The sequence below is a fragment of the Antennarius striatus genome, chromosome 7, assembly GCF_040054535.1.
Source record: "Antennarius striatus isolate MH-2024 chromosome 7, ASM4005453v1, whole genome shotgun sequence".
NCBI lineage: Eukaryota > Metazoa > Chordata > Actinopteri > Lophiiformes > Antennariidae > Antennarius > Antennarius striatus.
The window spans coordinates 23,848,117-23,869,976 of NC_090782.1; the positions used below are offsets into that span (position 1 = coordinate 23,848,117).

The following is a 21,860-nucleotide window of genomic DNA, read 5'->3' on the forward strand; positions in this document are numbered from 1 at the left end:
ATGTTTTCATCCAATAAAAAGTGACGTGTGCCATGAAATTTTTTCTCGGCTTTGCTTCAAAATGGAAAATAAATTTTTAATTCTGAACTAGTTTGTCATGAATTCCAGGATGGTTAGTTTTTTCAGATCCGACACCCGACTTTAATGTTTTTTAGTCATTATAAGTTCCAGTTTTATAAAATAAACCAAACATAGGCGACAGATTAATGAACATCCTGTTTACAAACACAATGAACACATCGATATCCCACACATGAACAGGGTGACGGGCCTGATAGATCGATCACGTTCATGTATTGATCATTGGCAAATATATTTAACATATTCAGATAAAGGTCCGATTAGTCCACGATTCAAAAGAACTTTTACCAACTGTCCAGTTTGACGTTGCTGTTTGTCTGAAGGTATTGAATATGAAACGATTGATGATTGAACGGTTCTGTCCATTGATTAAGTCAGTGTGGTATGAGCATCCGCTGGAACGCAGCCATGTCCGCTAAAATTTGCTAACTTTAGATAGCATCTGCTGATATTAGCTGGCGTCAGTTAACTTCTTCTAATATCGGCATTGGCACAATCCAGTCAAGAGGTCAAAGGTCAGCTGACGCTTCTGAAGCACCATCAGCCTGGCTGGAGGGCACTGTGGCGGCGGCGGCTTCGGATTCAGCTGAGCTGGGCCCTCTGAGACGGACAAAGAAGGAGAGGAGATTCTACCAATCAGAGAGCGTGACCTTTGACCTCTGCTATGTCGTTCTCCAGCTGCTCCCCCGCAGCTCGCAGCTCCTCCCTCTGCTGGAGCAGCCGCCCCCGGGCCTCCTGCAGCCGCTCGTTCAGCTCCAGGTACCGACGGCACTGCTGGAACCTCAGCTCCACGCTGCTGTCTGAGGGCCGGGACGGGTCTGAGGAGGGAGAACCAGTCGGTAAACCACAGGAAAACCGGTCGGTAAACTACAGGAGAACGGGTCGGTAGATTACAAGAGAAGCAGTCGGTAAACCACAGAACCAGTTGGTAAACTACAAGAGAGACAGTTAGTTAACCACAGGAGAACCAGTCAGTAAAGTACAGGAGAACGGGTCGGTAAACCACGGGGGAACCGGTCAGTAAACGACAGGAGAACCAGTCGGTAAACCACAGGAGAATGAGTCGATAAACTACAGGAGAACCGGTCAGTAAACTACGGGAGAACCAGTCAGTAAGCCACAGGAGAACAAGTCAGTAAACTACAGGAAAACCAGGTCGGTAAACCACAGGAGAACTGGTCGGTAAATAACAGGAGAACCAGTCGGTAAACCACAGGAGAACCTCTGCACCGGATCTCTGGTCACATGACACCCCGGGTTGGGGGTTCTGGGCCCTGCGGACTCACCCGGTCCGGTCTGCTCCAGGATGCTGAAGGCCGGGTCGTTGGGGGGGGCCTGGTTGATGTCCTCCAGGATCTGCTCCACGCTGGGGGGGTCAGGACGGCTGGGGAGGACAACCCTCTTCTTGGTCTTTGATCCGATGCTCATGCTGCCGTGGGTCCAGCTTCAGCCTCGACCTGCAAGAACTCCACGTGACCGGCGGATATATTAATGATCAGTGATCGATATGACGTCACTCCTCACCCGCGTGCAGCGTTAATACATCAAACACACTCAACACAGACAGAAGAGGAAATACAGCTCGAGCTACTGGAGCTCCCTTTCTCTGACGTCATCAGGTCCGGACGGAAGCTAATGCTAACTAGTTGGTTAAATCGGTCTGAAAGTAGAAGTTCGTTGCTTCCCGGTGATTTATTGGTCAGCCGAATCAAACAGGAACACCGGAACATCCACGTGACCACGTTACACACACAAAAAAACGCGTTACTGTTTTTTATTGCCATCATTTAGAGTTTAAATGTTCACATGTCAAACGGAGTTCGGCATTTTGTCTGAATGTGGACCGGACGCGGCTGCTGGTCGCTCTTACCGGATTAGACGTCAGGCTGGGAAACAGGAACGAGTCTCGGAGGGTAATTAGATTACTTCCAGTAACGAAAACTGACTAAATTGGCGACGGAAAGCTGAAGAAAAACTGCTTTACAGCGCTAACTAAGGCTAGCGAGGGGCTAAAAACAAGCCCTGGTCCTCAAGGGCTCATCCTGACGTCATCACGCAGACGTGAACGCTCGGAGGCCACGCCCTCTTGACACGTCATCATTTGGGACATCAGCCATTAATTTTTATTTTATTTATTTATCTATTTATGTATGTAGTTGTTTGTTTATTTATTTAATTCAATATAATTTAATTTAAATAATTTAATTTAACTTCATTTTATTTATTTTAGCACAAAGTAAACGTCAAATCAGGGTCATGAACACATTCATGTTTTCTGTTTTTTATTCATGTTTTGAAAGAACATATAAATAAATAACATAAATAATAGAAACAAATGGAATGAAAAAAGAGGCCAACGCCTGACGGAGATGAAGCGGGGTTAACTTGTCTAGCTCCTCCATCACCGGGGCGGGGAACCACAGAACCAGGACTCTGGAGCCTGACATTGGTGGGTCAGTTTTATTTACTGATCTGTTTCTGATCTAAAAGAAAAATTCCCAAATCATCAAATTTAAAAAAAGTAAAAACCAAGATGTTTGTGAAATCAGCGTCTGTGTGTAGAGCTCTTGGCCCAAAGTGTCCCGTTACAGATTGGGTTTAAAATCGAACGTAAGGTAAAAATGTAGGGAGGAGACCAGTCTGTTGGAAGGAGGAGAAGTTCTGGTCCTCTTCCTCACTGAGACGCCATCTTCTTCCCATCTTCTACCTGGACGACTGAACAGGAAACAACAGGAGCTGCTGGAGTCGGACCAGCGACAGACGGATTGGTTAACCCAGGAAAGGCTGGAACAGAACACAGGAAGTTTGGTTCTCAGCTCAGAACACAGGAACAGGAGCTTAGCCTAGCCTAGCCTATCAAGGTTCCTGCTTATTTCAAACTGGTTAAACACACTTGATAACTGTTTGTAAGGATCCATCTTGTCCAGACCAAGACGACAAGTTCTTGACAGACCAGGGTTAATCTGTTTTGATTTAGATCCTGACCCAACAGAGGTGTTCAGATCAAACAGTGTTAGCATGAAAGATGCCATCAATCAGGGACTGCACAGACCTCAAGTTATGCTAACAATGCTAAGCTTGACTTTGGACTAGCTGGGCATCAAATAGTGTCTCACGTACTGGCTGCTGCTCGTTTGGCGGCGATGGACCCACTTTAGATGGGGACTTCTCTGGCGACGAACTCGGTAAACTTTTCGGTTCCAACTGAGCGACCGGCGGCGCTGGAGTCACCAGAACTTTATTCTTCATCAGAGTGCTCAGGACTGAAGACAGGGAAGGGATTCTTACTCCGGTTGCGCCTCATACGGGTGGGTGACCCGTACCTGAGCTGGGACCTACCTTCTCTGGTCAGGTTCTCAGCGGCATCCATGGCCTTCCCGCTGAGGTTGTTCACCATGTTGTCCACCGTGGCCTCATGACGGAGGAAGACGGGCCGAACCACCTTATTGTAGATGACCTGGGAGCCGTTCCAGGTTATGGGGGCCATGCACCACAACAGGAAGAGACACTAGAACCACACAGGAGAGATATACAACACAGTTACATCATACTCTTAGCTGAGCCGATTAATCTCCCGCCGCCACCATGTTGCCTCACGCTTGAGTGTTTTCTAATTTGTTGAAAAATTATGATTTCAGGGGGAAAACTTTTGTTCCCAGTTGGAGGAAGAACTACCCAAAGCTGTTTAAATCAATCCACTGGACTTTAAGAAAGTTGATTGAAGACGTTTCACCTCTCAACCAACGGGCTTCTTCAGTTGTTGTTGTAGTCACTAGAACTGAAGACGCCCCTTGGATGAGCCCCAGTGGATTGAATCAAACAGCTTTGGATAACCAGGGAACACAAGAACCTACACAGACAAGGAAGTACTACATTAGACCAGACGTCTACCAGAAAGAGTGGGAGGAGCTTCAATGACATGGGGACGCTCCAGTCCAAATGGTCATTGGCTGTTGGTCCCCTCACCTTAAAAGCGTAGTAGAATGGAAACCAGTACAGGAAGATGTCGGAGAAGAACTCCCCCAGGCTGAAGACGCCGTACACCACCCAGTAGGTCAACCATTTGGTGTCGTCTTCTTTGTTGGTGCTTTCAATGGCTTTGATTCTGCAGACAGGAAACGGCTCCAGTGAGTCCACTAAACCCAGCATGCAATGCTCTGGCAACGTTTGCTTTGCTCCGAGATGACGCAAAATTCAACCAGCAAACAATGAATGGGACACGCCCACATTGAAGACCCCATCACCTCGACCCCGCCCACCATACTCACGAGTAAAAGGCTGGGTAGACGAAACCAATCAGGTTGCAGATGAGGGACGCGCCGTATCCGTAAACCAGGTAGAGTCCTGTCAGCGAGACGGCGCCTGGATGACACACACACACGCACACACACACACACACAAGAACAGTGTTTGCAAACAAACACACGTCTTTGAGGAGGCGGGGCAGGGGGGCGGTCCCAACGACCACCAGGATCCTGGTGCTAATGGGTGCTCAGAACCGACGGGCTTGTCAGACAGGAAGTGGAATGTGTCCTGTCTTTGATCAGCTTATGAGGCGGGTGACACAAGGAGACTGGTCTGCTCGTGGTAATCTGCTTTGAGTGCGGGAGGGCGGGGCCACTGAGCACCTGATGACCCCGACAGCATGGTAGCGTGTTACCGGTCCACTGTCTGAGCAGCAGCGTGACGTGAATGGAGCGCCGCTCCGGTCGAACGCACTGATCACACCTGATCAATGACTCCATACAGCTGAGGGGTCACACAGGGACACGCCCCCAGCACACAGCGGCCAATCATCTTACAGGGATGTCAGTCTGATGAAGAAATTCTGACTCTTCTTCAGTTAGCTGGATGCTAACTGAATCTACAATTATATTATCCACGACAGAATCTTGTCTGTTTCTGATTCACTGATGATGTCATGATAGAATTTTGTCTGTTTTTACCACAGTGATGATGTCACTGGTTATAAAGTAACAGAATACTCATGAATTTTGAGTACTTCTAGTAATTAACTGTTAACTCCATCAACAGCATCAATCAGAAAGTCCCAACAACAACAACAACAACAACAACAAACAACGACAGAATGACCAGAAGGTGGTCACATGACCTCCGTGTACCTGCAGCGAGGATCTTCTTCTTGATCCCCGTCTTGTCCTCCACCTTCCCCAGGAAGTCCGTCACCACGTTCTTCTCGTTCAGAAACTTGTCGGCTCGTTCTCTGATGGACGACAGGAAGTCCAGCAGACCCATGGTCCTCAGCGGGGTCCAAAAACAGCAGGGGGGTCCGAGGAAGACCGGCAGCCGAGGACAGAACCACAGGAGAGTCTAATCCTCTGACCCGACCAATCTGCTTACACAGCAGCAGGAGGAGGAGGGTGAGGAGGAGGAGGAGGAGGAGGAGGAGGAGAAGGAAGGGTGTCCAAACCAAACAACGGAGCTGCAGCAGCTAAAATGGAATGCTGTTTAGAAAGAAACAACAATTATGGGATGCCCACCTGAGATCTCCTGCAAGATTCATTTCTCTAGATTCTGTCCTGTAGTTTTTGACAAGCTCCACCCTTTCACACATGCTCCTCCCCTTTACAAAGCTTCACCCCTTTACACAGGCTCCATCCATTCGCACAGGCTCCACCCTTTTACACAAGCTCCACCTCTTCACACAAGCTCCACCCCTTCTCACAGTCCCTTCTGGCTGCTGTAGCCTATGGGGGGTGCTCACGGGCCAGGGTGTAGGCGTGGCAGTGTGGTGGGGATGTGGTAGTGGGGTGGGGGTGTGTTAGTGTGGGGGGGTCCTGCAGCAGCAGATGTGTTGTGTTTCCAGGCTGACAGCTGGAATGCTCTGCAGGCCGTCACACGCCTCCTCCGGCTGTCAGATAACAAACCTGCAGCAGACGGCAGCGATGAGAGGATACCGAACCATCAAGTACACTTTATTCGTCTTCTGCTACTTCTTCTGGGTGAGTCGCTCGCCCACATTCTCAGAACTCTCAGCTGCACAACAAGGTTTTACTGAAACCACGTCAGAGAAGGAAACCTGAATTCTGAACCATTTCTCAAAGATCTAATGTGAAAACCTGACCCAGTTGCGAGCTCAAACAGACCTCTGAAGTGCTGTTTCTTACGTCTGTGCTGCGGTTTATCCTGACAGAACCTCAGGTGTGACGCGAGAAGTCATCCATTTTATCTTAATTGGTCTAAAAGATGCCATTGTCGAGCTGCGGTGGTATAATCTGGTTCTAATGGCGGGTGGAGTCGTATATAACTCTCCTCCGCGCCACCAGGTGCCAGCATGTCGGTGGCACCTGGACAATATTCTTGATCCAAACAAATGAGTCAAAAGAAAAATCATCAAGAGAAAGAAAAGGCGGAGAGCCACAGATATATTTGACATGTTTTATCACAACTAATCAAACTTTGTTCACAAACTTTATTTTTTGTTTTTCTTTGATTGGAAGCAGGGAAACATTCATTCCTCCTGTCGAACTTGGGATGTTTTCACCTGCTAGAACCTGTTTGTAACACGTTCGTAACATGTTCCTAACATTTTAATGATGTTTATAACATGTTTATAAAACGACGTGTTTATAACATGTTTTCAGCCACACAGATCTTGTGAAGGTTTCAGATGGATGTTGGTTTCATTTCTGTTCTTCCAATGCACAAATTGGTTTATAGGTTGTGTTTAGCCTAGCCTAGCCTAGCTTAGCATGAAGCAGGGGGAATATGCTAGATTGGCTCCATCCAACCGCGTCAGCTTCACGTTTTCTACCCTTGGTGTATTTCTGTGTGACTGCAGGTTGTTAGCGCCATCCTCACCGCCGTGGGGATCTACGCCAAGATCGCCAAGGAGAAAGGTTGGTCCGATGCTATGACGCTACGCTAACTGTATCACGTTCCCTTTCCAAACCATAACATCCTCTGATCCTGAATCTTTTGCATCTTTATGGATAAAGTTCTTCAAAATAATAACCGGTTCCGGTTCCCATGGCCGATCTCTCCGTGTCGTTGCAGATGTGGTTGACACACTGACAGTGGATCCAGCTCTGCTCCTGATTGTCGTCGGCTCGCTGATGTTCCTCATCACGTTCTTGGGATGTTTTGGGGCGCTGCGGAACGCCACTTGTCTGCTGAAGGCGGTACGATCGATCCCTGATCGGCTGATCGATCAGACGTTGTGTATTGATAGAGTTCTCACTGTCTGTGGTTGCTCCTGCAGTTCGTAGGGACCCTGACCACCGTCCTCATCCTGCAGGTCACCGCCGGCGTGGTTGGATATGTCTTCACCGACAAGGTAACACCAATCTAACGAACTAACCGATCTAACCGACCTAACCTCTGGATGTCTGTTTAGGTCTTCCTGTAAAAAAACCAGACTAGAACAAACATGTCAGGCTAATCAAAACTGATCAAACTGTGAGCCTGACAACAGCGCTGTTGGTGATGTCATTGATCAGGTGATGGAGAGGACGGAGAAGCTGATGATGAAGGCTATTGTGCGCTACAGGGAGGACCGGGACCTGGAGAACGCCATCGACTTCATCCAGAAGAAGGTGGAGATGCAGACATGAGAGGCAGGTCTTTAGGGACCGGTTCCGCCGGTGGCGTTGCATTCAGGGTCAGTTGTGTTTGTAGTTTCAGTGCTGTGGAGTTCAGAGGTACAAGGACTGGAACCAGAACATCTACTTTGAGTGTTCCGACACCAATCCCAGTTTGGAGGCCTGTGGGGTTCCCTTCTCTTGCTGCATTCCAGTCCAGAACCAGGTGAGAACCTCAGAACTCCTGGGGTCCAAAGGTTCTGTCAGGAAATAATCATGAAGTTCTGGTCCTGATTGATCCGTTCTGTTGCAGACGGTCCTGAACACCATGTGTGGCTACGGGATGCAGCAGCTGGACGCGGGTCCGGCCGGTCAGGACGTCTTCACTATCGGCTGCCTGGAGAAGATCATCTGGTGGGCCAAGAACAACCTGCTGCTGGTGGCTGGACTGACCGCTGGCCTGCTGCTGCTGGAGGTAACACCCGTGACATCACCGGGACATCACCGTGACCTCATTGCGGAGGTCCCATGGTTCTGGTCCAGATGTTTGTGGGCTTTCCTCCGACAGGTTTGTATGATCTCTCTGGCCGCGGTTCAGATCTCCAGGATTCAGAAGGTCCAGCAGCAGAAGAAAGAGAGCTCAGCGAGAGCTGCCGCCGTGAGGAAGGACAGCTACTGGTACCCGGCTTTCGCTGACTTTGATGATGACTGAAGGTCCTGGTTCTGGACGGGCGTGAAGACAAGGTGTTCTTAAACACCACCTCCTTAAAACAAGGACAAGAGCTGAAGAGGAAACAATGGAGGACACCGTTTAGGGTGAAGGCTGTCTTTAAAATCAGCTTTTAATGTGAAATATTTCAAAAGTTAAAGTTTTAAATTTATTCTTCTTAAACCAGTTTGTAAAATACAACCAATAAATACTATTATTGTTGATACTGAAACTACAAGCATCAGTGAATTCTGGAGACGTCTTTAAGTCTGATGTGCTGCTGCCCCCTAGAGGCCGGAGGGCGAACTACACCAAACCTGATTCTGGTAAAGATTGTTTCATTCATACTGAAGTATACAAGTATTCAAAAGACGAGTACTAATGAGAATATACTGCATTACTGGGTTATAGTTGTTGACACATTTCTATGTGTCATCAACTATAGAGACGTGTCTGTTAAATATTCAGTATAAAAACACAGGAAGTAGAAATCTTTCTGAAGTGCCCGAGTAGAAACACTAAATTATTCAACAATTACACGGTATTTATTGCTCAGCCTCTCCTACTTATTAGTGCTGAACTAAACCATGCTAATGCTAAAGCTAAGCTAAACCTCCACGGCAACAGTATGTAACATTACCTGTTGTTGGTTTCTGTGCACAAGGATGAAACAGTCTGTAATCCTGGTTAATCCCCGTTGTTCCTCGCCACTCGTGGAGTCTTCATTGTGACTTTAATCTGTGGTGCTGGATTAGCGTCTGACGCACCTGCAGCAGCGTTCCGTGGCGAGCACCTGAGGCCTGTACCATAAAGTTTGATGAACCTAGCTGGGCTTCCTCTTACTTATCTGGCTTCACTTACCCAGACATCCGCACTCCGGATTTTCGGGACCATAAAGCCGGCTATCAACTCACTAATTCAATTCAGGCTTGTCCACTCTAGATCTGTGCGCGCTCACATAAAAAGGGCGGAGTTTGCTGCATGCGACCAATCACAAACATGCAACAAACCGGCCCGAGCCGCGTATTTCACAACGGAGGACCAAACAATAATAATAAATACGATCAATACAAATCAATAATCCAGGCAAAAAGCAACACAGTTGCAGCTGCCAAACGGCGCAAGGATTGATGGCACTAAATCGCCGACTGCGTCAATGAGGAAGTTAGTGCCATTATAATATTACTGCCCCACTATGACTGCACTTGTGTATCTGACTACAGTAACATCTGTGTGTTCCATAAATGTATGTGTGTACCACATTTTTCGTTATGGCATGTGATTGTAGCCCCCGTGACTTTATGAACAGCTCTACATACTGTGTTCTTCAGAGGTTTTCAGCATCGCCAACAGAATACATAAAAGTACCTATCAATCAATCAATCCATAAACAAATAATTGATTAATGGCATTTTATCTGTGTCTTGCTTGTGACCCATCCAACGAGGGATTTAAGGACATCATAATAATTACGAACATCACTAAGAAATATATTAACTGTGGCAAAGAACCTCAGTGCAATGCACACTGTGTGGGACTGTCAGCGCGTGGTTGGGGTGCGTTCCATTACTGATGTGAGGCTCCAGCAGCTGACAGATGTAATGTAACCCCTCTCCCCAAAACCTCCACCTTTCGTACAGTTCAGGCAATTCAAACGGATTACAGCGATCTCTAAATATTCTCTCTGCCTGAGCGCTCTTCACACAAGCTGTGCACCAAGATCCACCGGGTTCTCATGAAACGGACGGCCCGTTTTCAAGAGAACTGATTGGTCAGTAGGTGGGGCTGTTTTACCCGCTGAGCTCTTATCCTGAACTTATCCTGCTCCTGGGCAGGTTAGGTGTTCAGCGTAGGTTACCGCGACCACATAGCCCGATAGAAAGTCAGCCACCTTTATGGTACCGAAAAGCCAGGGTTAAGCCTGAAGTTTTCTCGCTAAGCCGTAATCCAGCTTAATGGTACAGGCCTCAGGTCTCGTGCTTCCTCACGCTTGCCTGATTGGATTAATGTGGGTGTGTATAAATAGCAGCGGCTGGAGGCCCGTGGTCGCATGCATGTGTTTCCTGTTTGTTGGGGGAGGGGCTTCAGCACTGTTTATTTCACAAAGGCTAACAATGAGGCTAACAGCTTTATGCTAACCACATCACACAGGAGTTGACTGGTAATCATTAAAGGGCTTATCAATAACGCAACAGCGTCACTAGTCGTGTCATTAAGTGTCCTTATCGTTATTTATAGTGGATTTAAAGCTACTTCACAAATCTTGAATTTTTTTATTTTAAAATTTTAAATCTAAATTTAAATTTAAAAATTTTTTTTTAAATGTAATTTTTTAATTTTTAGGAAATTTTTAAATAAAAAATTAAATTTTTAATATTTTAAAAAAAATCTAAACTTTTAAACATAAATTAATGTAAATATCAATGAATTAAATAAATTCAATTACATAAATATGAATGTATGAACAAATGAATATTCTGTTCTTTATTCTAACTTTTTTGTTTGAACTGTATGAATTAATGTGGAGCTAAACTAAGCTAAGCTAAACCAGGCAATGCTAAACCAGGCTACACACCAATGAACATGAATCGCTTTGTCCTGAGAAACACTGGAGAATCCACGTGTTTTGAATCACCGTAGGAATAAAGTTTATTCACAAATTCAAATAAACACGAAAACAAAAATGTTTCATATAAAAAAACAAACTGATGAATGGTTTTGGATGTCGCTGCTGATGGAGCGCGTTGGCAGAGGAACGATGAGGTTAGTGGATACAAACACGTCGAGTTAAGGCGGCTTTTACACGTTTAAGCCTAAAACATCACGTCTACAGACGATAAAGGAGCACTTGATTTATAGAAAGTCACCACAAAGGTTCCAGTTTTCATGCCTGCACTAAAGAAGAAGACGGATTTCTGCCTCTCTTTGAATTCATTTTCAAAAGCCTGACAGATAAAAACAGAAATAAATGTTCAGATGAAACCCACACAAAACCGATCAATCAAAAAATGGTCGATCAATGGATTCTGTGAGTCCGGATCAATAAATAGCCAGAAAGTAAACTACTCCATGTTGGACGTTCAGGCCAATGAGAGGCGAGAGATAAACCGGAACCATCTGTTCAGGTTAGCTGCAGTGAACAACATCCCATAATCCCGACAGCACTTTGTTTACTGAACAACAAAAAAACAGGAAGCAGGAAGTAAAGCACGAGGACTTCACAGGAAGTCAGTTTGAACGCATGCCAGCATGCCGTCAGATACAAACGAGACAGTAGAAGAAGGAGGAGGAGGTCTGGTCCGATGAAGATGAAGGCCACTTGGATGCGTTCAGAAAACCAGCCAATCAGATTTGATCAAAGGCTTATTGAACAGATGAGGGGCGGGGCAACGACGGGCCGGTTCAACTACGTCAGGACCGGGTTCTGGACCAGCATGACACCGGACAGCTAAAGAGACGCAGCTCGGTTTACGGTCTAGTGATCCTAGTGGAACAAACAACAAACCAACCAACCTGTGACCCATCATGCAGTACCAGCTTTCAGAGATAGGGGGTGCTGCGGTCCGGTACCAGCCGTACCGATCCGTTCTGATAGGCTGCAGTCATCGCTCTATAATAAGCCACGCCCCCAGAGGACAGGGGGGCGTTCCCATTTCAGCTCGTTTGGTTCCATTCATTTGCGGAATCAACCGATGCATCCCATAATCCTCTGGTGCAGATTGAGAGTCGGTTCTTTCCTCTTTGCTTTTGTCAAGCTAGCTTGATGATTAGCATGTGTCAGGTGATCCGACTGCATCTTCTGGTTGGTTCCCGTTCTGGAAACGCCCCCCCAGGTCTGATCACACCTGGCAGATGTTGTAGTAGACGGTGTGTCCGTGTCGGTCGCCGGGCGAGTCGCCCATCATCTCAAACAAACCGTCTTTGTGCGAGTGGAACTCTGTCATTGGCACGTGGGTGCTGTGGGCGTGGTTGTGAGGCGTTTGGGTGCCGTAGGACGGGACGTGCTGGGGAGGAAACGCACACAAACTTTGGTTACTGATGGACTTTTCTGCCTGGCAACAGTGACCACAGCCCACAACGGAGTCTGACAGAGGTCAGATGTGATGTCATAATGTCTCGGGTCACGAACCTTTCTCGTTTCCCTGATGGGGAAATCCTTCCGACACAGGTGAGCGATGATTCCCGCCGCCAGGGCATCGCCCAGGACGTTGATCATCGTCCGGAATCGGTCCCTGCAGAGAGGGAATGCGTTCAGAAAACCGACCAATCAGAAACAACCTCTGCTCGCGCCGAGGTCGCGGGCATCTGATACCTACAAGACCCAGTCGATGGCCACGATGAGTGTGATGTCATCTGGCGGCAGGCCGACTGATGTCAGCACTATCACCATGGTAACCAGGCCCGCCTGAGGAATCCCTGCTGCGCCGATGCTAGCGGCTGTAGCCGTGATGCTACCGTACAAACAGAGGAGGACATATCAGCTACACGCTAGCCCGTTAGCATCTAGCTTAGCTTCTGGACACGCTAGGAGTTCTGGTTTACCTGATGGTGACCAACTGGCCAAAGTCCAACTCGTAGTCATTGACTTGAGCGATGAAGATGGCCGCCACCGCCTCGTACAGCGCCGTCCCGTCCATGTTGATGGTGGCGCCCACCGGGAGGACGAAGCGGGCGATCTGGCGGTCGACCTGGCAGTTCTCCAACAAACACTTCATGGTGATGGGGAGGGTGGCGGAACTGAAGAGAGCAAGACATCAAGGTCGTGACACCGCCCAAACTACGAACGAACCGGCAGACCATCCAGACCCCTGGACTCTGACCTGGATGAGGTTGCCAGGGCGACCACCATGGCCTGCAGCAGCCCACGGATGAAGGAGAAGGGGTTCTTCTTGGTGAGGATGAAGTAGAACAACGGGAGGAGGAGGAGTCCGTGGACGAAGAGGCCGGCGAGCACCGTGATGCCGTACCAGCCTAGCTTCTTTCCCAGGGTGCTCGGGTCCTGCATGTCCAGGATCTTCCCCGCCACCAGGAAGATGATTCCGAAGGGGAAGTACCTGCGAGGACGGAACCAACAACAACAACATTGATGACCCTGTTGGGTCCTGGCGTTGCCATGGAGACAAACCCCGACCTGTTTGTGTCTCACCAGACGGCGGCGTTGATGATCTTCATCACGCACTCGTTGATGCACTGACAGACGTTGACCAGCGGCGCTCCTCGCTCGCCCATCCTGCCCAGCAACAGACCTGCAACGACAAACCGCACAGGGGGTTGTCATGGCGACGTCAGAACCCAGGTCACACGTGTAATCCGTTGGGTCGGGAGATGCGTTCTGCTCACCCATGGTGGCGGAGAAGATGACGATGCCGAGGACGTTCATCTGCTGGCTGGTGCCGGGACTCGTCTTGTACTGGACCTCAGGGGGCGGAGTCAGCTCCAGGTACACCGTCTGACCTTTGGGGTCGTTCTCGTCGGGGATGACGTAGACAAAGTTGGGCTGGACGGTTCTGGTCGGGACTTTGAATATGGGAACCAGGTCTGTTTTGTACTGGAGGGAGACATTGGGGTTGGTCAACAGGAAGTTGGGGGTGTCGGGACGGCGAGGCGGCGTTCGCTCTGGGGTCTCACCTGCTGGAACGTGGCCTCGATCAGATTGGACGGAACCATGTTCCTGCGGAAGGAGGAAGACGCTGAGATCCGGTTCTGTCACAGAACTATACGGGTGATGTCATCACAGGGGCGGATGAGGGGGCGGAGACTCACGATAGGAAGGACGGGTGGATGAAGGGGCGGAGACTCGCTACAGCAATCTGCAATCTATACTGGATTTGGTAATCCCAACCCAGACAGGAAGTTGAGCCTCAGAGTTTAGCTGAGTTTTCATCACATTGATAAAAATGCAAAAAACAAACAAACAAACAAACAAACAAACAAACAGCACTGTAAGCGGAGGAACGACTTCTCCAGTGTGATGTTTGAATCACTAAACGAACGACGATGTTCGTCAGACGCGTGACGGCGAGCGGGAGAACACGCCTTAAGATCACATGACCTTTACAGGGGTCAGAAGTCATCAGGAGGATGACAATGGTCACGCTTCTGCTCGTGAGGTGATGAGTGCGGCGTGCCAACGTGCCGCAGCACAGATCATCGCATCGCCACTGACTCGGGTAATCTGGCAGGATTACTAAAAATACGCCGCTCAGCCGACTGTAAGTGGATTGTTGTGTTTTCACCATCGATCAGCTGACTGACGGCAAAAGTTGTCGGATTGGCCGCTTCACACGGCACCGTCACTTTAAATCATGAAACAACTAATCAAGTTCATTCACCTGTGTCTTGTGCTGATTCACCTGTGGAGGCTCACCTGATGAGGTCGAGGAGGGCGTCGGCCGAGGTCATCACCGGCCCCCCTCCCAGCCGGTTGCTCTCCATTTCCGTCCCGACGCCGGGTTTGATGATGATGACGAGGACGATGCCGACCACCACGGCGATGAAGGTGGTCCACAGGTAGTAGGTGACGGTCAGGACGCCCATCCGGCAGCACGCCTTCGACTCCATGGACGACAGGCCTGACATCAAACTGCAGAGAAGCAGGACGTCAGCCAACCAGCAGCGAGGATTCAGCTCAGGTGTATTTTGTTGTTACCATGACAACAGTTTTTGGAGATTCTCAGTGAAACATGGTCGTAGCAGGTTTGCACCACCTGACCTGAGGTTTTTTTTCGTGAAGCCTACCTGGACGTGATGAGAGGAAGGATGAGCATCTTCAGCATCCTCATCAGCAGCTCCCCAGGAAAAGAGAAGTAGATCTTCGCCTGACAAAAGAGACGCAACACGTCACACATCCTTTCAAAATAAGAGCGACGGCTGACAACCGGCTCCGGACCCCCTCGCTGACCTGGGGCCGCCATTGGCTGAAAATTAGCTGCTAGCTTCTGCGTGATTGGCAGATTCGACCAATGCGAAAGCCTTCCAAGTGTTTCAGCTCAGCCTAAGTGTCGACCCATGCTAATGTTAGCTTAGCTTGTTTCTGAGAGTCACGTTCATTGATCTCAAGATTAACTGTTAGCATGCCGATACATGGTAGCATTGTAACAGACTTGAGATTGATAAAGGGTAGCATGTTTACAGATGCAAGTATGATACATGGTAGCATGCTAACAGAGGTGAATATAATACATGCTAGCATGCTAACAGACGTATGTGACAGCATACTTAGAGCCAGATAATAGTTAATAATCTATATTACAATTGTGTTTGACCCTCCATAAGTTAGTTATATCGTACACCTTTAACAAAGAACCGTAGATCAAAGTGAAGGCTGTTCAATGTAACTAAGAATCATAGATCAAAGTGAAGGCTGTATAATGTCACTAAGAATCGTAGATCAAAGTGAAGGCTGTATAATGTCACTAAGAATCATAGATCAAAGTGAAGGCTGTATAATGTCACTAAGAATCGTAGATCAAAGTGAAGGCTGTATAATGTCACTAAGAATCATAGATCAAAGTGAACGCTGTTTCTTGTTACAAAAGACTGTAGATCAAAGTGAAAGCTGTGTATGCTAACTAAAGAACTATAGATCAAAGCACAAGGAGAGTGAACTGGATGAACAGAAAGATCAAAGGCTACTATGGTCCTGATTATCAATACGGTCATGGACACAAACGCAGGAACACGCAGTATAAATTACACTGGACCTACTCTCGTCTCCTTTGATCTCACCTTGTGCTTTGATTTACGGATCTCCGTTCCCCACTAACTAACTAACTAACTAACTCATAATATAGCTTCCATGTGAATGCCTCAGGGCTGCGAACACAACACGTGACGGGTGACGCCTCCAAACCCTTTAACACTCGGGACCTTTTAATGCTGGGGAGCCTCTCAGGAGCAGAGAAGAAGAACCTGCAGATGTTTAATTCATCATATATCAACCACCTGAAACGTGACAACAAACTTCACTTACATCCAAAGAATTGATCATTATCTTGTAATAATCGATGTATTGATCTGGTCGATCGCTGAATTGAATGACAGGTGTTTTGCATCAACAGCACATTTTTATGAACAAGAACGCGCCTTCTAGTAATTCTAACAGAGGCGGGGTTTATATTTTCCTGACGCGCCCTGAATGCATCACTAGAAGCCGGGCAGGTGATCACCAAAAAAACCCCAAAACAAACAAAACTAGGAGCTAAAACAGGCTGAAAGCCCCCGAGCGGACCCTTTGGGGACAGGTGAGCCGTACCTGAGTGGACAGGTGAGTTCCTCTCAGCATGAAGCCCAGCGCGCAGCCGGTGAGCACGGCGATGACCGACAGCGTCAGCAGCCCGTTCCTCTTGAGGAAGTTCCTCATCTTCCTCCCCAAGTCGTCCTTCACGGTGGCCCGGAGGAAGGTCTTCAGCGTGCCCCCCATGGCGCTCCCCGCTTCTCCCGGGACGTAGGAACTGTGGTCGGAGCGCACCTCCTCCTCGCCTCTCGGTAGCAGAAGCTCCTCCATGCCGTCCCGCGTCGGCTCGGTCCTCCTCCTGCTGCGTTTGGCAGGGTGACAGCGCGGCGAGAGCCAAAGACGAGCTCAGCCCCTCCACGGGGGGGATTAACGGGTCACGGAGCGGCGCGCCTTGACCCGTTACCGGCGCTAAGAGGCTTACAGGTGGAGGGGGGGGGCTGGTCCTGCTGCGGGACCCGGACAGGTTGGTTCTGCACGGCTGTCGCACGATGGGCATCAATTTGCACGCACGAGCACATTGTGATGTCATCGTGGTGTGGGAGGAGCCTGCAAACACGTGAAGCCGTGTGCGCGTCTATGCGCTCATCCAATAGGCGGGAAACAGAATAACCTGTGGCGTTTTGGCGCCACCTGCTGGATCCGAACCGTAATTACAATGTTTACCTGAGGGCGGGGCTCTGGAAACACACCTGAGGGTGGACTGTTCCTTTAAGACACACTAAAAAATTTTTTTAAAATGTTTTCTAAAGTTTAATATTGATTTGAGCTAACAAAATAAATAATCACATGATGCAAATAAATACTATAGTGATCACAGGAGGAACACGGCTACAATCATTGGTTGGGTAAAGATGATGTCACCATCAGCCGACAAGCGAGTTTGCACCGACCGGGATGTCCGACATAAAAGAGACGCTAACGTTCAACCGGATCGCTGATGAAGATCAGTTTTAGCTGCTGACATGCTAACGCTAGGAGCAGCTAACTGCTGAGTCGTCACCACTTGATGAGGACGAGCGCCGCCAGCGATGAGTAGCCGAGGATGAGGAAGAGCACTTTGAGCAGCCGGTCCCGCTTGTCGTCCAGCTCTCGGGACAGAATCTCGAAGAAGGTGACGAACAGGAAGGTTCCGGCGGCGAGTCCCTGCAGCGCCACTGACGCCAGGGCGCCGGCTAGCGTCTGCGCCGACTCGATGCCCATCCCCACCACCATCCCCAACGGGATCATGGCGCTGACGGTGACGCCCAGCTTGGCGGCGGACTTCAAGCCGAGCAGTGCCTTCGCCATGCTCACCCCGAGTGCCACGGCGGCCAGCGTCTCGTGGATGGCCACGCCCAGGAAGAGGCTGCCCAGTTTGGCGCCGTCCTCCTGGAGGCCGAGTGCCAGGCCTTCAAACACCGAATGCGCCGACAGAGCCAAGACCAGGCCGGCCAGACGCAGAGGCCCCGCCCCCTCCAGCTCGGCGGGGTTGAAGTGTCCGTGCTGGTGTCCGTGGGAGTGGCTTCCCCCCGTGTCACCACCGCCGGATGAGCCCCGCGACGAGTTTATGAAGGGTGTGTCGTACTCGGAGTCGCTGCCGGCCTCGGAGCCGCCGGCGTTGAACGTTTCCAAGTCGATGAAGGACGGCTTCTCCTTCCTGAAGGTGAGGACGGCCTGCTCGACGAAGACGGTGAGGAAGAAGCCGAGCATCATCATCGTTTCGGCCAGAGGGTAGTCGCTGCTGATCTTCAGCTGCTGGAAGACGTCAGCCACCTGAGGACCGACAGGAAAACAGTTCAACCAACTGCCGACATGCTAACGCATGCTAGACCGTTAGCTTTTTGCACTAGCATCAACGGTGGTTGGGTTCGGGACCTTGTCTCTGACGGCGGGCAGCAGAGCGTTGAAGCACGTCGCCAGGAACACGCCCCCTCCGAACGAGTTGCAGAGAGACAGAGCCCGGCGGTACCGCAGCGCCTTGTCGTAGTCGACCAGCAGGAGGCGCACCGGGACCAGTACGCCGGCCAGCATGAGGCCAAACAATCCCAGCATGCCCAGTAGCTTGGCTACCAGGATGTCCATCCTGAAGCTCCAGTGCGCACTACAGTGATGTCATGACACAGACGTACTGGTGCTGCTGGGACGCTCCACTGGTTCTACTGGGACAGAGTCAAACCACTTAGAAACAGCAAAGAATTGTGTTCAAGAAGCTAATGACATACAAGTCATTTAATTGATTATCAGCAATACGTTTCTGTCAATGCACCAATCACTGCAGCTCCTATTGAACATTTCTCTCCTTTTCATTCTCAGTAGAAATGCAACTTCGTTCATATATTTAATGAACAGCTGAGTTGATGCTACGCTCTACTCTAAAATTATTAAAAAACACATAGGCAAGGCTTAGTGTATTCATAAAATGTATAATTGAACTATACAGTATAATATATATATGTAAAAAAAAGTTTGGTGGGCCAGATTGCAAAGCCTCAAGGGCCGCATGTGGCCCACGGGCTGTAGTTTGCCCATGCCTGCCCTAGGAGTAATCATTCTATGGAAAAATAGCTAAAGCTAAAAACTGACGTGCTTTTTTTCAACGTATTCTTTACCATTGGATGTGTTTCAGGATTTATACATGAGGTATTTTATTGTGATGCACATTTATTATTTCTACATTTTACTTTGATCTACATTTCTAAATTTCTTCTATTTTTTTGTCAAGATCCGCTGGACGTACAATTGACCTTTATCGAGTACAAATAAACTTTGGTTTATGTCGTTCTGGATTATACACTGATTTTCAAAAAAAATACATGGAAAAATAAAAATCAAGTTTACGTCTTTTAATTTGACTTTACGTCAGTCTGCCACAATTGTTGGTATCGTGAAATCACTGGTAAACTATTAAAAGAACAGAATATCATGCTATTGTGCAATAAACACTAATAACAACACATAATATATTATTAGCACCCGTTACCTGCAATGAAGAAGCGGCTTTTTTTTTTTAGAATCTACTTCCTGGTTGGTACCCGGAGGAGTCTCAGACCCCGCCCACCTGTTTGACTCAACAACCAGTTAAATTGAAACTTCGGAAAAGACACGCCCACAGCAAGCCGCCTTTGTTTTTGTTCCGTCAAATTACGAAATGTCAAAGCAACGGAAGTGACGTGTTTGTTGCCCGTTTTCAAAGTTTAAGTCTGTTTTAAACCTGGAACATATGCGCGTGAGTACATCAGACGTGGAATTCTTCTTCCTGTGCGAAACTTCAAAATAAAACATCGGTATTACGACGTCTGTGTTTTACATCCCAGCGCTGTCCTGTCCCTTTAAAAGCGGAAGTTGTTTAATAAACTGCGTCAGCTTTTAATTACAGGTGCGAAACAAATCGATTTCGCATCGGTCGGAAACCAAATAACATAAGTTCCGGTTGTCTCCTGGCTAGCGGCGGCTAGCGACCTGCTAACATTCGCTTGTCGGTCAGCTAGCGGACACGGGTAACTAACGGCTAGCTGTTTATTCCCATGTTTAATAATCGAACCAGCGACACGAGCGAAACATGAACACGCTGAACCCAAACCCGCGACGGAGTGACGATGTTTACCTGATCGACATCAGCCTCCTCTGGGGCAGGTGTTTGATACTTCCTCATACGTCACACATCCCCTTCGAGCGCTGAGCGCCGGATATGCTGATGACGTCACCGATTCCACGCCCCACGAACGGTCGAGGTTGTCAAGGCTCATATATTTAAAAGTATGAGCCTAATAGTAATACTGTAGTATAACAGATCACAAATTTTTCTAGTAATTACAAATCGCAATCTAATTTTTTATTTAAAATAAAAAATTAGTCTATTTATCGATGATAATTAATATTTTCCAAAACATCAGGTTTGACTCGAAATTTGAACAAATGTGTATTATTACCTGTGAAAAACTGTAATGATACTTTCAGAAAAAATAAAATTTATGAACCATTCTGATCTTAAAATGATATTTTCTTGTCTTGAATATGACAGATATGTAGTAACAATGGTTTCTAGTGGACCTATGTAAATTACACGGGTTGATCAAAAGCAGGCTGAGTTACTCTACACCCCTTTGTTCCCTACCCATGTGCTTTGATCTACGCCCTTTGTTACAGGTGTACAAACTCACTTACCTCCATAAGTAAGTTAGCGTAACTATGATCTAAATTTACAGTTAAACAATAAAATTGCACGATAGTACCTCGTATGCCTTGTGGTGAGCCTCTTTGTGTTATTTTTCTTGGAAATATGACAGTTATATTTCCAAGTTTTCATTTTTACTTTATGCTTCCCAGCCACTTCTCCTGGGGGGAGGGGTCAAATGAAGAGCAGTCAAGTCATCCCTCTGATGTATGTGCCTCTCAAATACGCACAACTGTCACAACAAAGGCACGATGGACAAATACAAACGTCCTTCCTTTTTTGTCATAGTTTATATTAGCTTACAGTTAACTGCTAACATATAGATGCAAATAAACAAACAACACCTCAAATAAACAGACAAATAACACAACTGGGAGAAGTATTCAATAATAATCCTGAAAGAAATACAGATAGAAAGAAAAACAGATCTATCTGTCTCTCTCTCTCCCTGACCATTAAAGTGGAAGACATCAAAGCTTTGATATTTCCTAAAATAAAACCATCTTTCTTACTCTTCTTACCCGTTTGCTGACTTTATGCAACCATTCGGGAGATTACCTAATCACTGGTTAAGATTTGACAAAGACCGCCATGATGACAACGACCCAGGACAGACGAGTGCCACTAAGTTACTTAAAGAAGAGGTTGACAACCTCAACGACCAAGTGAGGAAACTCAGGAATGAAAACTTTGTTCTTGAAGAAAGGAATGCCTATCTGAAGTTCAAATTGAAGGCCCTTGAGAGGGACCTTGACATGTCTCAAGAAAAGCACAAGGAGATAGAAGCCCTGCAGAAGTTTAAGATAGACAGAAAGGATATGCTGTGTAAAAGTCTAGAGTCAAATGTTGGCAAAATGACGGAACGTGTCCAAGAACTACGGACACAAATGGCCGAATTCAAAATGCTACACCAAAACCTGGAGAGAGCCCTGTATTCACTCTGGAAGGAGAGTCGGAGTCTACCCGAGTGGGTCATTCGTCTTCAGGAGCTGGCCCAGAAGCAAGACCTGGTCAGGACCCTGCAAGACCTCGCACTAAAACCAACCATCCGTGGCCTGGACATACCTTCCTACTCTCATGACACTTTTAGGAATAGTAGAAGCTCATTGTTTAATACAGGACCATTCCCATCCTGGATGG

General features: G+C 47.8%; 5 protein-coding genes across 9 annotated transcripts; 1 reads left to right on the top strand and 4 right to left on the bottom strand.

Moving 5' to 3' along the window:
* Positions 1–151: 151 nt before the first annotated feature.
* Positions 152–2,129, bottom strand: c7h19orf25 (chromosome 7 C19orf25 homolog). Of its 3 annotated transcripts, none has more exons than XM_068319864.1 (3): positions 1,952–2,129; positions 1,368–1,538; positions 152–899 (listed from the first exon to the last, which is right to left on the bottom strand). In XM_068319864.1, exons 2-3 carry the CDS (start codon positions 1,507–1,509, stop codon positions 718–720), a joined length of 324 nt encoding a protein of 107 aa, XP_068175965.1. In that variant the 5' UTR covers positions 1,510–1,538; positions 1,952–2,129; the 3' UTR covers positions 152–717. The 3 variants fall into 3 exon arrangements, with proteins under 3 accessions (XP_068175965.1, XP_068175964.1, XP_068175962.1); XM_068319861.1 differs by having other exon boundaries at positions 156–899; positions 1,368–1,547; XM_068319863.1 differs by lacking the exon at positions 1,952–2,129 and having other exon boundaries at positions 1,368–1,941.
* Positions 2,130–2,405: 276 nt separating this feature from the next.
* Positions 2,406–5,702, bottom strand: reep6 (receptor accessory protein 6). The gene is made up of 6 exons (XM_068319858.1): positions 5,205–5,702; positions 4,350–4,443; positions 4,048–4,186; positions 3,421–3,589; positions 3,202–3,344; positions 2,406–2,865 (listed from the first exon to the last, which is right to left on the bottom strand). Exons 1-6 carry the CDS (start codon positions 5,335–5,337, stop codon positions 2,851–2,853), a joined length of 693 nt encoding a protein of 230 aa, XP_068175959.1. The 5' UTR covers positions 5,338–5,702; the 3' UTR covers positions 2,406–2,850.
* A 174-nt stretch (positions 5,703–5,876) lies between these two features.
* On the top strand, positions 5,877–10,474 carry zgc:113223 (uncharacterized protein LOC541424 homolog). The gene is made up of 8 exons (XM_068319857.1): positions 5,877–6,044; positions 6,884–6,941; positions 7,099–7,223; positions 7,304–7,378; positions 7,542–7,637; positions 7,720–7,848; positions 7,936–8,097; positions 8,191–10,474. Exons 1-8 carry the CDS (start codon positions 5,892–5,894, stop codon positions 8,332–8,334), a joined length of 942 nt encoding a protein of 313 aa, XP_068175958.1. The 5' UTR covers positions 5,877–5,891; the 3' UTR covers positions 8,335–10,474.
* A 487-nt stretch (positions 10,475–10,961) lies between these two features.
* Positions 10,962–17,273, bottom strand: slc1a8a (solute carrier family 1 member 8a). Of its 2 annotated transcripts, XM_068319849.1 has the most exons (12): positions 16,586–17,273; positions 15,070–15,149; positions 14,699–14,914; positions 14,095–14,153; positions 13,960–14,002; positions 13,672–13,879; positions 13,478–13,577; positions 13,152–13,385; positions 12,874–13,068; positions 12,648–12,782; positions 12,461–12,563; positions 10,962–12,335 (listed from the first exon to the last, which is right to left on the bottom strand). In XM_068319849.1, exons 1-12 carry the CDS (start codon positions 17,094–17,096, stop codon positions 12,171–12,173), a joined length of 2,049 nt encoding a protein of 682 aa, XP_068175950.1. In that variant the 5' UTR covers positions 17,097–17,273; the 3' UTR covers positions 10,962–12,170. The 2 variants fall into 2 exon arrangements, with proteins under 2 accessions (XP_068175950.1, XP_068175951.1); XM_068319850.1 differs by lacking the exon at positions 14,095–14,153 and having other exon boundaries at positions 16,586–17,266.
* Positions 17,274–17,328: 55 nt separating this feature from the next.
* Positions 17,329–20,226, bottom strand: LOC137599133 (zinc transporter ZIP3-like). Of its 2 annotated transcripts, none has more exons than XM_068319855.1 (3): positions 20,151–20,226; positions 18,422–18,702; positions 17,329–18,319 (listed from the first exon to the last, which is right to left on the bottom strand). In XM_068319855.1, exons 2-3 carry the CDS (start codon positions 18,626–18,628, stop codon positions 17,564–17,566), a joined length of 963 nt encoding a protein of 320 aa, XP_068175956.1. In that variant the 5' UTR covers positions 18,629–18,702; positions 20,151–20,226; the 3' UTR covers positions 17,329–17,563. The 2 variants fall into 2 exon arrangements, with proteins under 2 accessions (XP_068175956.1, XP_068175957.1); XM_068319856.1 differs by having other exon boundaries at positions 18,422–18,705; positions 20,151–20,217.
* Between the last annotated feature and the right edge of the window lie 1,634 nt (positions 20,227–21,860).

Excerpts from the sequence above, each read along its gene's own strand:
- slc1a8a (XM_068319849.1), bottom strand. The coding sequence starts at position 17,096 with ATGACATCACAATGTGCTCGTGCGTGCAAATTGATGCCCATCGTGCGA. Across the intron at positions 12,783-12,873 it reads GGCCAGTTGGTCACCATCAG|CATCACGGCTACAGCCGCTA; the intron begins GTAAACCAGAAC and ends TTTGTACGGTAG. Across the intron at positions 12,564-12,647 it reads GTGGCCATCGACTGGGTCTT|GGACCGATTCCGGACGATGA; the intron begins GTAGGTATCAGA and ends CCCTCTCTGCAG.
- c7h19orf25 (XM_068319864.1), bottom strand. The coding sequence starts at position 1,509 with ATGAGCATCGGATCAAAGACCAAGAAGAGGGTTGTCCTCCCCAGCCGT. Across the intron at positions 900-1,367 it reads CCTGGAGCAGACCGGACCGG|ACCCGTCCCGGCCCTCAGAC; the intron begins GTGAGTCCGCAG and ends CTCCCTCCTCAG.
- LOC137599133 (XM_068319855.1), bottom strand. The coding sequence starts at position 18,628 with ATGGACATCCTGGTAGCCAAGCTACTGGGCATGCTGGGATTGTTTGGC. Across the intron at positions 18,320-18,421 it reads TGCCCGCCGTCAGAGACAAG|GTGGCTGACGTCTTCCAGCA; the intron begins GTCCCGAACCCA and ends GTCGGTCCTCAG.
- reep6 (XM_068319858.1), bottom strand. The coding sequence starts at position 5,337 with ATGGGTCTGCTGGACTTCCTGTCGTCCATCAGAGAACGAGCCGACAAG. Across the intron at positions 4,444-5,204 it reads GAAGAAGATCCTCGCTGCAG|GCGCCGTCTCGCTGACAGGA; the intron begins GTACACGGAGGT and ends TGTGTCATCCAG. Across the intron at positions 4,187-4,349 it reads GTCTACCCAGCCTTTTACTC|AATCAAAGCCATTGAAAGCA; the intron begins GTGAGTATGGTG and ends TCCTGTCTGCAG.
- zgc:113223 (XM_068319857.1), top strand. The coding sequence starts at position 5,892 with ATGTGTTGTGTTTCCAGGCTGACAGCTGGAATGCTCTGCAGGCCGTCA. Across the intron at positions 7,224-7,303 it reads CCACTTGTCTGCTGAAGGCG|TTCGTAGGGACCCTGACCAC; the intron begins GTACGATCGATC and ends TTGCTCCTGCAG. Across the intron at positions 7,638-7,719 it reads TCGACTTCATCCAGAAGAAG|TTTCAGTGCTGTGGAGTTCA; the intron begins GTGGAGATGCAG and ends TTGTGTTTGTAG.